At 59.8% G+C, this 14,235-nt stretch overlaps 1 protein-coding gene across 2 annotated transcripts in view; it reads left to right on the top strand.

The window, feature by feature from the left end:
* Positions 1-1,394: 1,394 nt before the first annotated feature.
* The window catches only part of IRF8 (interferon regulatory factor 8), a 16,309-nt gene continuing 3,468 nt past the window's right edge, over positions 1,395-14,235 (top strand). Inside the window, exons 1-5 of one of the 2 annotated variants that reach the window (XM_006152555.3) lie at positions 1,406-2,606; positions 6,234-6,417; positions 8,653-8,741; positions 10,233-10,338; positions 11,389-11,436. In XM_006152555.3, the coding sequence (XP_006152617.1) occupies positions 2,301-2,606; positions 6,234-6,417; positions 8,653-8,741; positions 10,233-10,338; positions 11,389-11,436 (733 nt within the window). In that variant the 5' untranslated portion in view covers positions 1,406-2,300. Of the gene's footprint in view, positions 2,607-6,233; positions 6,418-8,652; positions 8,742-10,232; positions 10,339-11,388; positions 11,437-14,235 lie in introns of both variants that reach the window. The other variant, XM_027773479.1, reaches the window with a different exon arrangement.

The following is a 14,235-nucleotide window of genomic DNA, read 5'->3' as shown; positions in this document are numbered from 1 at the left end:
CCGAGTGAGATTACGGTACTGTCTCCCGCGCAGCCGGCCGCTGCCCTTCCCCGTGTTCTGTTCCTCTGCCCCCCGCGTCCACAGCAACCCCGAGCCGTTGATAGGGTCGCCTGCTCCCAAAGACTGGTGCTTTGCCAAAGAGCTCGGTTTTCTTAACCGTGGTTTCCATTCAAACCGTGGTTGCCATGCAAGCTCTGGTTTGTATGGAAAACTTAAGATCGACTCCTATTCAGAAGGGAAGTGGCGATCCCGGTACCGTGAGACCTGCCCTCTGCTGAACCCAGTGGTGTTTGGAGGTCCTAACTGTGAGCCCCCAGTAACCGGGTGTATGTGAGGGCATACAGGGGGACAGCCGCGTTTACAGTTCCCATGAATGGCAGTTGTGTTCTGAGTCCTCTGCTTCTCTGAGCCGACGTCCCTTCCCTGGCACCACACTGCGGGGGTCACAGCCCACAGCAACATTTCGGTGTGAAACCAGCCACCGTAGGAGGGCCTTCACGGTGAGCGGTCCCTCATCTAGAGCTCAGTGAATGAGAACTAGAGGCCGCATTTCCAGAATGCCCCCACTTTCTGTAGACCAAAGGTCAGACCTAGTGCTTAAATGACGTCCCAGCCCTTCTGTCGGGGCTCTGGCGGTTCCTTAGGGAGAAGATTGGAGGTGCTGGAAGTGACCTGCTCACTCGAGGAGGCTGGGCTGGGTAGAGATGGGCTTGGACGGGTTCGGTCCACACTGAGGCGGCTGCAGAGGTCAGAGCAAGCCCCCTGGTCCTCGAGGTGGGAGAGGGGAGCGCTGCAGCGGCAGTGGGCACATCCTGGAGTCCGGACCGGGGCTCAGCGGGTCTTACCACTTCCTGCCTAGCGAGCCTGACCCCTGGGCACGTCTGGGGGTGCGGGTTAGCACCAGAGAGGAGACTGTCCGCTCAGAATCGTAGAAGGCAAGTTGTAAAGGAGCGACCAGGCTCGTTCGTGCTTTCAGGCTGGGCGTGGGGTGGATGGACTCGTCCGCGTTTGGGAGAGCCCGCGTCTTCCCTCTGGAGGTGACCGCAGTGGGGGGGCTCCTGCGCTGGGCTCCTGTAATCGAAGAGTGGCCTCTCTGTACACGCCAGTGAAGGGAGCCACCTCCTATCCCCCGGCTCCGGGGGGCTGGCGTTTCCCAGGGCACACTGGCCAAGGTTGCTGTCATTCTGCGCTGTGGACCACGGTGGCTCTGGGCGTGACCATGTTCTGGGGGGCATCTTGTCATCCCTGATCATTTCAAACACATTGCCCAAAGAGGCCACATTTTAATCAGAAGAGCACAAATATGACTTTCTTTTCGGGTGGGCGTCTGTCCAGCTGCCTGGGGGATTTCCAGCACTATTCTGGTAAGCGTTGGCTGGGCGTCGGCCTGGCGTGGCTGTTCCCTGCCTGTGTTGCTTGGAAAGCTGTCCCCCTGCAAGGATTCCTCCGACAGAGGTCTCGTGCCCTGGGGCGGCTAGGCTACGGTGTCCTCCCGCCCGGCTGTGCCCTGTTCTCCCCTTCGTGCTCATCTGCCATCTCTCACCTGGTCCCGAGAGGTCCGGAGGGCATCAGTGTGGGTGACAATGGTGGCACATGCAGTGTGGAGAGTCCCCAATGGTCCTGGCACCATTGGAATCCCGGCCACAGCACCAGGTGCCCACAGTCACCCCTGAGTTTGCACTGCGTGGAGAGCTAAAGCCCAAGTGACCGTCCGGGCTCGCCCCACTGAGGTGGGGGCCTGGTTGACCCGGCTCTGTCTCGTTCCCAAGCGCACCCTCATCACGAAGCTAGCCGTGAAGGGACGAGCTGGACAGCAGACCTAGGACATGCGGCACAGATGTCGCGTCCTGTCCTGGAACACAGATCAAATGTGTTGCCATGTAGTCCGGGTATTCTGAGCAGCGGGTCTCAGAGGAGGCACCTGATAGCAAACGACCTCTCTGCACTCATGCTGCAGACGGAGCTGCTCGGGCCAGGGTCAGCTGGGGCAGGGCGATGTGGCTCGTGACGCTCGACACACGTGGGAGGGTCCCGGGTGTGCATCCGAGGGCTGGGGCGGGTACGCGTGTGTGTGTGATCCAGGCTGGGGTGGATGTGGTGTGAAGGGCATACCTGTCATAAGTACCCCCTTTATTTCTCTTGGAAGAAATAAATACGCTTTGAGGGGAAAAAATGGCAAAAAGAGGCGCTGTTTTTTGTGGCCGTGTGAGCCCGGAGCGAAATGCCGGGCGGAAGCGGGAAGGAGCGCAGCAGCCCCCCGCCCGCCGGCCGACGCAGTGGCTGAGTCTCCGGGACCTTTCATGTTTTCGTGTCTTCTCGGGCCGGTGTCCAGACTCCCTGGGTATGCGGGTGCCCCAGGCCAGCTTCTGAGAGGTGAGCCTGCGCTCTCCTGTTGGCGCATCTGTGAGGTCCCACGTGTGCTTCTTGCAAGGATGTGTGACCGCAACGGCGGCCGGCGGCTTCGCCAGTGGCTGATTGAGCAGATCGACAGCAGCATGTACCCGGGGCTGATCTGGGAGAGCGACGAGAAGAACATGTTCCGGATCCCGTGGAAGCACGCCGGCAAGCAGGACTACAACCAGGAAGTGGACGCCTCCATCTTCAAGGTGCGCACCCCTCCTGTCCCTGTTGGGGCCTCCCCTCGTGGCGGGCAGCGGAGCTGGTGGTGTCTTCCTGCGTTCCTTAAGGATGAACGCAATAAAAATCCCGGATCGAGGGGCGCCAAACGCATCCCGTAACTGCTCACCAGGTGGCTGTATATCCGTTAAGTGGCTTCCTCTTTTCTGAGGTCAGGTGTGCTGATGGCATCTGTCTGAGGAGGGGGCTGGGGCACGTACCCGACCTGCTCCTCCGTCTTTCTCACGAGCACTAGCCAGTGGGGAGAGCAGGTGTCCTCGGCCCTGCCCCAGGTGACCACGGGGCCGTGCTAGCAGAGCTGAGTCTCGTCCGCTCCAAGCCGCTCCCTTCGCTTGGTAGCGTGGGGCAGCTCAGAAGAGCGAGAACACCTGCCATCACGCTAGGGCTGGTCCCAAGGGGTGTCCTGATGTCCCCAGAGTAGTCTCATCTCCCTCGAGGACAAAAGCACCCCAAGCGTGGAGAGACTTGCTGGTCAGCTGTCTACTCGCTACGAGGCAGCCATGGGGAGGGACACGTCCCCGTGCCAGGCCTGGGTCTGCACGTGCCCTGTCCTTTCCTCTCACACTGTCCTGTGCGGTAGATGCTGTTCTCAGCCTTGTCCTGTGCAGGCATCCAGCGGTGAAATGACCGAGGTCCAGGGCCTCGCAGGACTCACATGACGGAGCCAGGTTCGGCACTGGCAGCCCGTGGGGAGCAGTGGCTGAGCAGAGGGGGCAGGTGCCGAGGCCACAGCTGCAAGTCGAGGCTCAGTATATCGCTGGGTGGCCGTGGTGGCGGGGCCGAGCCACGAGGGTGCATGTCCTGCCTGTGGCTTGCTGATGGAGCTGCAGGCTTCTCCCTCCCTGCTCCCTGCTTCACCTTGTGCTCGGGGGCAGTGAAGTAAAGCCCCAGATCTGCACGTCTCATGCAGTGCTCTTCATGGCCGTTTCTGGAGCGCGGAGCCCAGGGCGCAAGGTCCCCAGTGCTTCCGTTGGTCACACAGTCATTTGATGTGGCAATCTGAGATGAGTCTACAATCTCAGCCGGAGTGGGGGTGGGGTGCTCAGTGCCCACCGGCAGCAGGGGCCCCCAGGGGACGGAGGCGAGGGTGTGGTACATCAGGCCCAATGCAGGCTGCCCCTAGCTGGGCAGTCTGGGCTGCTGCTCACGTCTGTGCTCTGGGAGGCGTTTCTGTGCGACAGCTTCGCTGTTGGAGGCCGTCAGCGGTGCGGCCCTGGCTGGGCGGAGCTGCTGGGGGCTTTTCTGGTAACTGGTTCTGTGTAAATATCCAGAGAATACCTGTCAAAATTTAGGAGCTAGGGAAAAAACACAGGCGTCTGCCTTCCTGCCTCAGTGAGCTGATGGTAAGAAGCTGCTCTTGCCAAGGGCCCCTTCACTGCAGGCGTCGCTGGAGGCCAGCGCATGGTGCAGACCGCGGACGGGGAGGGGCAAGAATCGTGTCTGGCTTCCCACCTTCCCCACGCATCCTGCCAAGGCCCTGGGAACCTCATATTTATTTAAAAAACGTAATTTGCTTCCTTTTCTTGAAGATGGGGTGTTGTGATTCATTGGCCTCCCACTGACCAGGCGTTGTAGGAGGCTCAGTGGATTAAGCTCACCTACTAGCATAGGTGTTTCACATTCAGTGGGCCTAGGACAAATAGCATTTTATTTTATTTATTTATTTATTTTTAAGAGAGATTTTTGCTCTAGGACTCATGTACTTGCCAGAGAGACAGAAAGAGACAGAGACAGAAAGCGAGAAATCGTCCCTGGGAAGATGGTCATGCTATATTCCCTTCTCCTCCATTCTCCTCTTGGGATTTTGGGCACACATGCACACGTGCCTGGAGTGAGTTTTAAGCCACTGGGTCCAGGACTCGAACTGTGGTCCACTAAGTGGTAGTCCAGTGACATAGTCATTACGCTGTCTGCTGGTCCTAAGCATTCGATTTTAAAACATGATACAAGCCGATGATGCCAAAGTGACGACGCCGTGGTCCAGGGCTTAGTGCAAAGCTGCAACCGTGGCAGGGGAGAGATGCCGTGGTGGAGGCCGAGCTTGCCCACGTGGCTCTCTGCACGGGGCCTTGGGCTCATTTTCGGCTAGGCTGACTCTGGCTTGAGCCATCTTGCAAGACTACCCTGCTGGGGTGATTTCCTGGAACCAGCCAGAGAGGCACGAGAGGGCTAGGTGTGCTCCACTGTAGCCAGGGCCGCTGCCGGCGTCCGGCCCCCTCTGCCGGTGTCCGGCCCTGGGGCCCCAGTGCCGAGGTGAAGATGTGAACGTTCGGAGTGACCGGTCAGTGAGTATGTGGTTTGCAGCGACAGCAACGGGCAGGGTCAGCGACACGACAGTGAAGCGGCGCAGGAAGCCTGTGACTGACAGTTTCTGAAGCAGCGTCAGGAGCAGCTGCCGCACAGGCCCGCAGCGGGATGCTCCCAGCCTCTGTCCCAAGGGCGGGTGCACAGCTCCGCGTCAGTGACCCGGGTACAGGGTACAGAGCTTCAGCCTCGGACTCCAAACGTTCTCCCCTTTTTCTGAGAAAGGGAGGAAAGCCAGGGCTGTTTCGGAGGGGCGGTGACGCGCGGGTTATGCAGCCCTGGCCACCTGAGCAGACTCACTGGCTGCTGGCTGCTGTGCCGGTTCCCAGGCTGTCCTTCGGCCTGTACCAGAAGCCTGGGGATGGTGGAAGGGCGAGTGTGAGCCTGTGTCTACACAAGCTCCCCCCTTGCCAGCCCGTGTCGTGGTGGGAGTCTGCAGGGCGGGAGTGAGCACAGCCTGTGTTTAACCCCACCCTGGGTTACCAGGAAGGTTATTCTCTGGAGTGGCTTTTCGGGAGTGGATGGAGCGCCCCTCCCATCGGGCAGAAGACACTCCAGTTTTGCCTGAAATCAGCTGTGACCCCCCGATAGCAGTCACCTTCCGAGGTGTGTCTTTCCAATGTTGGAATCATACGAACGCCCACTTACGTGTTTAATGCCGCCCAGTCTACACTTTGACTTTTAAGTTTGTAGCTTTGAATGTCTGTTCTGAGTTTAGATCCTAAAGTCTGTAGAGGTGGAAAAAAAAAATAGTTTTAAACCTGCCCCCCGAAACCAACGGAGGGTTCATTACATTTGAAGTAGCGCTGGGCTGTGGGGGGTAAACGTGAAAGTGCAGAGCCCAGTGCACTCACAGCGGCGGCCAGGCCGGCCTGGACTTTCTGCAGATGGCCCGTCTCCATGCGAGCCCCGCAGCCGTTCCAGAGGGTAGCAGCATGTTCTTCGTTTCCAGGGTTCCCGTGAAACCCTGCAGAGCTTCCTCTTGCTCTGCTCCACATAGGCGCTCTGGGCCCTTTTTTTGCTAAACAGCACGCCTAAGGGTGTGTGGGAGAAGCCTTGGGTCTGCCTCTGCTGGGTGATCTTGGGGGACCCCTTGCCTAGCCTTGGTCTTCTCATGTCTGGTGAAGAAAACGGTCTGATTGAAGTTCTTGGTGTCCTGAAATCAGGTGAGGGTGGACGGCTGACAGTCTCCCAGTAGGGAAGGCGGTGCCAGGTCCTGGTGGACCGTGGCCGTGGGGATTACTTGGTTGGGGCCTGGCCACATGTTTCAAGTCTTCTGTCTCTTCCTCCAGGCCTGGGCAGTCTTTAAGGGGAAGTTTAAAGAAGGGGACAAAGCTGAACCAGCCACTTGGAAGACGAGGTTACGCTGTGCTTTGAACAAGAGCCCAGATTTTGAGGAAGTGACAGACCGGTCCCAGCTGGACATTTCTGAGCCATACAAAGTTTACCGAATCGTCCCCGAGGAAGAGCAAAAATGTAACTATCCTTTATGGGCCCCCAGCTTTCTAGAAGCTGGGCTGGCCTCCCGGGAGGGCTCGGGTTTGGGTGACGTCACTGCCCACAGGGTCTGGGACACATGGTTTTGTTACACAGGAGAGGGCTCTTTCCGCTGACCTCGCTCCGCATCGCTGTCCAAGTGGCAGCTTCCCGTTGAGGGTGTGGTGGTGGTGGACGGAGGGAAGGGTGGAGCAGGCTGGGTCGGGGCCAGTCTACTGCCCGCTTGTGCCAGACCACGGCCGTGTGGATGACCTGCCTGAGCTCAGTAATGTGGAGACGGGGCCCTACAGCAGTTTCTGATGAGGAATGCCTTCTGTATTCCAGTGACTCTCAGAGGAGGCGGGGGGAAACGTGGCCGAGAAGGAAGGGTTGGATCAGGAGGGTCGAGAGCAGTTCTCAAACGAAGTGCAGAAGGTGACAGCCTTGGCTTTGCAGCTGCAGACGGGCCATGCCTCGATACAGCATGAGGCTGGTCGTCGTCTGTCTGCAGCTCTAGAATCCGGGGAAGTATGTGTGAGGGGGTTGGAACCTGCCACTTGTCCTCACTCCCCTTTGCACGCTCTGAGCAGACATCACTAGTCGATCAGAATGTATCGAGCTCAGATCTGTTCTCAGAATCCTTTTCACGGTAGACTGTGTGCAGCTGCTAGGAATCGGAGCTGGCTCATGGCGTGAATTTAATTGCCGTCACTGGTAACTGAAGCGTTCTTTAGCACTGACTTTTTTCAGCCTTCAGTGCAGCAGTTAGAATATTGCTAGTCATGGTTTTCTCTTTAGAAGCTTATTAGTAATCCAGTAACGCCTGAAAGAAACAGAACTCCTAAAAACTTCTTAGGGCTGTGTACAACTCCTGGTCTGCACTCTCCCCATTGTGGGAGTGTCGGCACTGTCGATGTATAATTTAAAGAAAGTTAAATGATTCGAGGGCGTATACAATGACCCTACGTCGGGGCATGGCGTGCTCACCAGCGAGGGAGCCGGCAGGATGACTGAGACTGCTCCCTGAAGAAGCCGGTGTGTCCGGCCAGTGGGAAGTAGAAAGGCATGTTGAATCCAGCCCCCGTCTGCATGTTCTGCCGGCCACTTGCAGTGAGTACAGCAGATTAACACCTGCTTTGTCCAGCCCACATCCCAACGAGGAACAGTAAGCCCAAGCTGACCTTCCCCCGGAGAAGGAGAAGGCCCCAGGGCAGCCTTCCAGAGCACTCCTGGCCTGGGTCTTTCTGCCGTGTTTTACAGTGTGGCTAATTTTCATCAGCAAAAAGTGAACTGTGATGTGAAGGGACAGGGAAGTCTCTCGACCTCCCCCACCCCCGCGCAGGCCAGCCAAGCTCGAACTGGCAGGTGACCCCAAGTTGTTTATAGCACAGGGCGTGGCCGGCACCACCTCGAGTGTCTCAGAGGATGTCAGGGAGGCAGCAGGCAGGTTCTCAGGGGGCCCACATGGCATTTGCACAGTGTCCATGGGCCCATTCTCTGTCCTTGCGAGCTACACGGGCTGCCTGCCTGCCCCTGCTTCCCTGCTTCCCAGCTTCTAAGTGAATGCTGGGTCCGCAATGGCGTGAAAGCCCAGTCTGGATGACACGATGGGCAGATGCCGTCCTCACTGGAGCCGTGGGTTCCAGGAAGTGTCCGTCGGCTGTGAAGCGTCTCACACCGCTGAACGCGATCAGAGGAGTTTCTGAGGAGGGAAGAGGCGTGACGGGAGCACCAGGACGGGTCTGCATGCTCGCTGAGACGCCGTGCCCCTTCAGCGGTCCCTGACTGAGTACCTGGTGTGCATGTGCATGCCTGTGTGCACAGAGGCATGTGTGTGCATTTGAAAAGGCCTAGAAGAGATTTCCCGCCAAGTGGCTTTGAAGAAACAGACCCCAGCCCGCCAACACGTCTCACTGGGGGCGCTTCGAGCATGCTCGGAGGCCCAGCGTGTGCGTCACCTGCGTTGGCAGTGGACGCGGCTGGAGTGTGTGGGACACGGGCTCACTCTGGATCCCGGCGAGCAGGGGGACGGGCCGAAGTGCTGTGTTTTCCCATCACGGTGTTAGCACAGACACCAGCAGCAGCCACTTCTCCCTCTGACATCGCTGGTGGGAAAACACTTGTACGCCGTTCCCAGGCCGGAGCAGCGCTGACCCTTATTTCCTTAAACTCCGCACTTAAAGAGAAAGCTGGCCTCAGCGCCCTGTGTCAGCGTGTCTGTCTGGTTCACCGTAGGCAAGCTGGGTGCTGCACCTCCGAGCTGCGTGAACGAGGTCACGGAGATGGAGTGCGGGCGCTCGGAAATCGACGAGCTGATCAAGGAGGTGAGTGGGGCTGCCCAGAGGCCGCGTGGCTCCTGGCAAGGAGGGCAGCATGTGTCCGCGGGGCAGGAGTCCGGGGCCTCGGGCTCTCCACCGGCACGGAGGTGGAGGGCAAGGGCGGGCTGGGCACCCTCACAGGCTGGCCCCTGCCACTGTCACCCCTCACAGAGTGTCCCCTCATCAGAGGGCCAGGCCCAGTGGCCTGCTCTGCATCAGCAAAGGTCCTTCTCCTTTAAGCTTCATCCTTTAGCATTTGAATGGTGACATTGCTGTCCTTTGTCCCTTTGTCACCTCAGGCAGCTCCCGGCAACAAAGGCAAGTCCCCTATCCTCAGGCTGGTCCTTGTGACATGGGTCACTGCTCTAGCCCTCATGGCTTCTGGCTGGCTGATTATTATTTTTGAACACGTAGTGGGTTGGAAGCCAGGCAACCAAGCCGTTAGAATTGTACAGCTCACAGTGAATAGGCTGTACGTGAAGGAGTCTAATGTACTCTCCTTAGGCTAAACACACGGCTTTCGTCATGATCATTTTTATTTTTATTTTTTTAACTTCAGTCCTTTTATGAGAGTGAAAGAGAGAGGCCTCAGTAGGGTCTTCATGCACTGACCCTCCCCGGTGGCAGCCAGCCCAAGTCAAAGGCACACCCATGCATGCCCAGCACATCGGGGGTCCAGGACTCAAACCCAGGACCTCTGAGGTGGGCCCAGCTGTGCTACTGTGGCACCAGCGCCTGGCCCCCAAAACACATGGCTTTCGTACTCTAATTTTAATTGTTTGGTGCCCCTTCCTCCTGCCTTCATGAGCTTGGCGGGACAGAAATAACCTGCACTGCCATTGCAGTTGCAGAGGGCGGCGTGGGCCTGCGAATCCTTCTCAGTGACCCCAGGGCAGTGCCAAGGCCCTCGGGTAGGTGGACACCAGAACGCGGCCTGCTCCTGCCACCTGGCTCTGCCACGGATGGCAGCTGAGGGTTCTGGGTGGTCTTTGGCGGCACACCAGGGATCCCTTGGCTTCGTGTCCCTCTGACAGTGTCCTGCTCTGTTGGGTGCTTTCTGCTGACTCGGCGAAGACAGTGAGCTCATCAGATTGCCACACGGGGGTCACAAGGAAAGCAGATTTCAAAACGTTTCACGCCTGGATTTATCACTCCTTTAAGGAACGGGTCAGAGACTCACAGTCTGCTTGTGGCTCCGTCTGCTGGTGTCCCAGAGCTGTCCAGGTCCTGGGGGCACCGAGGCCACTCAGTCACCGGCAGCATTTGGTTTGCAACAGGCAGTTGCATGTGGAAGGCCGGTAAGAGGCCAGTAGTGGTTTGATGGCTCAGCTGGTGGGTTGAGAGTTTGGGGTCGCAGGCCACAAAGTCAGGCTGAGGTTCGCGTCACGGGGAGGCCACGCTGGACATAGGCTCGCACAGGATGTTCGCGTTTGCTGGCTCCGGTGCCTCTCCGACACCTCCGCCTGAGCCCTGTCCTCCCTCGCTCCGACCACACAGCCTTTGGTGGACGACTACATGGGGGTGATCAAAAGGAGCCCCTCACCCCCGGAGGCCTGTAGGAGCCAGCTCCTCCCAGACTGGTGGGCACAGCAGCCTGGCACAGGTGAGCACGGGGCCGGGTCACCGCCAGACACAGCCGCAGTGTCAGCTCTCGACAGCCAAGGGCAGGGGGGCACCCACTCCTGTTATGACCCATGCCTTATCGAAGGTAGCTGAGCCAAGAGGTGACAACATGTGGCCCTAATTTCCTACTGTGAGGGCAGACCCCCCATGACTCCACTACCTCCCACGGGCCACGCGTGGCTGGGTCTGTGCTGCGTGGCCACATCACGTCCACTCCCTATGTTCCCGAGAAGGCCAGGAAGAGGTCTAGCCAGCCTCTCAGCTCTTGGCTCACAGGCACCCTGCCTCCCAGGGCCCCACATTAGGTCCACCGGTCACTAACCACAGTAAGGACCCCTTCGAGCCAGAGCCAGCCCACTGGGAGGAGGGCTCAGACCAGGGCTGGGAAATGGCTTGGAGCCCTGGATTAGAATCCCACACTGAGACGTCTGTTGTAATCGAGCCTCAGTCTGCCCATCTATCAGAACGGAATAGCAGGACCTGGGGGCCACCAGGTTAAAGGAGGCATGCAGCCTGTCCTAGGCTCTGGGGCCCAGACGGCCCCGGCCAGGCTAGCCTTCTATAGCCGTGACACCTTGACTTCTGGCTGCCCCTCCCCGCCCACCTCCTGAGGGAGACCCAAGTGGCAGCTGGCCCGGCAGGCCTCAAGTGGCCAGGCCCAAGATGGGCCCCTGTCTGTGCTGGGGGCCCCTAGGACTGTTCCAGAGATAAGCCCTGGGTGGCGGGCCCACAGGCAGCCACGTGCGGGGCAGGCCCTGAGTGGAGGAAGTGCGGGCCCGCAGTGTCACACTGATGGGTCAGAAATCCCCCAGTGCGAGGAAGTCTCCCCCCACCCGGTGTGGCCAAGACCTGGTTTTCTGTGTTGGAGAACAGGTAACAAGTCTACGGCAAAAACACCAACTCAGTGAAAGCTGTGCAGGCCTCTGAGCAGACGCAGCCTTCGAAGAGACTTTGTGGGGGGCGTTTGAGTGGGTGGGCCCCCAGGCCCAGGGAAGGCCGGGCTAAGCTTGCCTGTGTGGTTCTCCTGCAGGTTTGTCGCTGGTGACGGGGTACGCTGCCTACGACGCACACCATGCAGGTACGGGCGCGGGCCGGAGACAAGCCGATGGCCTGGGTGGGCTTGCAGGGCTCCATGGCGAGCAACACCTGTCAGAAGCTGGGGACCCGATCCCCCTCCTCCCCGCTGGTTCGGGAGCAGCGAGGGGCCCGACCTTTTCAGGCCTTCCCTTGGACTGGACCCGCAGGTAGATGCAAAGCCGTCCTCTGAGGCCCAGCTGTGCAGGAGAAAGAGTGGGCCGCCCTGCCCCTCTGTGAGACCCCAGGGGAGAGAGCCGATCTCCCGGAACCTCAGGCCTCTCATCTGTCAGAGGGGAACAGCAGACACCTCCCTCTCTGGGGTGCTGTGAGGGAGGGTGACTGACAGTTTCCTGTTGGAATGCAATTGGGCAGTGGGCGTCCCCCACCAGTTTCCTCCCTGCCTCCTCACCCTGTGCTCACACGTGCTCCTGGAAGACCTGGGACTGTTCAGGGTGCACACCCATCCGTAGCTACAGTGGCATCGGGGCTCCAACTTTAGTGGCAGGGATGAGGTAGTGTGATGCGTGCCTGGGCAGGTGTGGGGAGCCGTGGCAGGTGGAGAGCCATGCGTGGGGCTGCTCAGTGTTAGCTGGCGGCCTAGGCTTGCAGACCCTGCCAGGCTTGGTTTTCCCGTTTTCCTGGCGAAGTTGGAGGTCCGGGCTGGTAAACAAAACCTCGTACATGTAGTGCTGGCAGCGACTCCCTACCACACCCTGAGCTCGCACGTGGCTGCGTCTGCTGCGTGCGCACCACAGGTATGTGAGAGCGCCAAGCCAACAGCGGGGCTGGGTGCTGACGACCAGGCGAGCCTGGCCCCCCAGCGGCTGCACCATCGGGGCACCTTAACCTGACCACGCTGCAGTTTCCTGACCTGGAAGGCGGGCATGCTAATAACCTCCCGGGGCGAGTGTGCCAGTGGCCCGGTCCTGGGGCAGTCCCCGTATGTATGGGTGGACCAGCAACTGGGTCAGGGCCGTGAGAGGCTGGGCTTGCAGGCAGCTGGAGTCCTGTTTCCTCGGTGACCAGCACAGTGCGGGCCCCACGGTCCCCACCATGGCCCAGAGACCAAGTACTCTCACCAGCTTCCTTCAGAATGAGAAGCCGAGGCACAGAGTGGTGAAGCCACTCACCCCAGGTCACACAGCTGGGATTGTGTGTCAGGCTGTCAGGCCACGGAGTCTGTGCCGCTGCTTCTGTGGTCAGGCCACAACGGGAGCTGGGCTGGGTGCAGTGGGCCCTTGGAACTGCAGAGGGGCTGACCTGGCTCCTCCACTAGGGGTCCCCACTGTGCCCCCTCCGCTGGGGGTCCCCACTGTGCCCGTCGGGTGTGCCCATCAGGTGCGGCAAGCCCTCGCTCAGGCCCTGCCCAGCTGGGGCGCAAACCTTCCTTCAGCCTATGGTGTCTCATGGCCGTGGTCACCGGGACATGCCTGCCTAGGTATCTCTGAAACACTTGCTGCTCCTGGCAAAGGCCCCAGTTCCCACGACCGAGAGGTGCTGGGACCAAGATAAGGCCCCGGGAATTACAGGGCAAAGGGCCACTGTGGTGAGAGTCACCTGGAGTGTTTCATTCACGGAATTAAGTTAGAAATGGCTTCCGGGTGAAGGGAGTGTAGCGTAAGGGTCTGGCGGGGCAGGACCGCACACGTGCAGGGGGAGGATGGGGCACGGGGACAAAGGGGACCACGGCTGCTGCCCCGGCTGGGTGACCCCGAAGTGCCCACGAGGGGCTAGTGCCTGCAGCCCTGACTCCCACTCCGGTGATCCCAGCGCCCAGTTGCTGCGTATGGCAGAAATGTGTCAGAACAGAAGCAAGCAGACGAGCAGAGCCCTTGGGAGGGTCCCTGCGCCGACACGTCCTCTTAGCTCGGCGCGCCCCAGGCTCCAGTCACATGGGCCTCACCTGCACAGTGGTCACCGCAGCCTGGACCCACCTGGGCTGCTGCGTCATGACTTTCCCAAACCTCCTTGAATTCTAAGACTTCCGTTTACTTGACATGGAAATGCGCTGTCGTGGTCCGTGCGAGGGAGACCGGCGTGGCCCGCTGTAGGCAGGGAGTCAGAGGTCAGGACAGAACCCGTGAGAGCCAGACGGGCTGGCGACTCCCGGCCAGGCCCACCGCTGCGGCCCCAGGCCCCAGGCCGCAGTTGGGTCGGTGCCTTGGTTCCGAAGGGCAGCCCCCAGGTTTTAGCTGTTACCGATCTCACAGCACACGGAGGCTGAGAGAGAAGTAATGTATCCTTAAGTTGAAAACAGGTGTCCTTCCGTCACGTGTCCCTGTGCCCGGTCACTCCGCGTGGGCACGTGTGGGAGCACGGCCGCGGCTGGAGTGTTTTCTGGCCTCTCCTGAGAAGTGCGGGCGCAGGTTTTGCAGTTTTCATCTCAGTTCCAGGAGCCTCCAGGGGCCGCACTCGGGCAGACACGTGCTCGCTAACTTGGCGTTCGCAGTTGGCCTCTCCCCTGTGAATGCAGGCGACAGCCCCGCTCTCAGCAGGGACACGCTTTACCCTCGGCACCGCCACCGCGCCCTCCCTGGAGCTCGCCCTGAGCAGAGCCCATCCTGGTCCACGCCGAGCCGCTGCCTGGCCTTGGCCGTGTGGTCATTCGCGCTGTTGGAATGTGGTTTCTAGAAGTGGTGGACGTCCGCGGAATTACCTGGAATGTCAGAGGGGCCTGGACACTCAGAAAACCAGGTCCCCTGCGTGGCTCGCGGGCCCCTCCCGGCGCTCACCTGCCCCTCTCGTCCACAGCCTTCTCCCAGATGGTGATCAGCTTCTACTACGGGGGGAAGCTGGTGGG

Source organism: Tupaia chinensis, unplaced genomic scaffold (genome assembly GCF_000334495.1).
Source record: "Tupaia chinensis unplaced genomic scaffold, TupChi_1.0 Scaffold000355_1, whole genome shotgun sequence".
Classification (NCBI taxonomy): Eukaryota; Metazoa; Chordata; class Mammalia; order Scandentia; family Tupaiidae; genus Tupaia; species Tupaia belangeri.
This window is presented reverse-complemented; position numbering and strand designations above follow the sequence as displayed.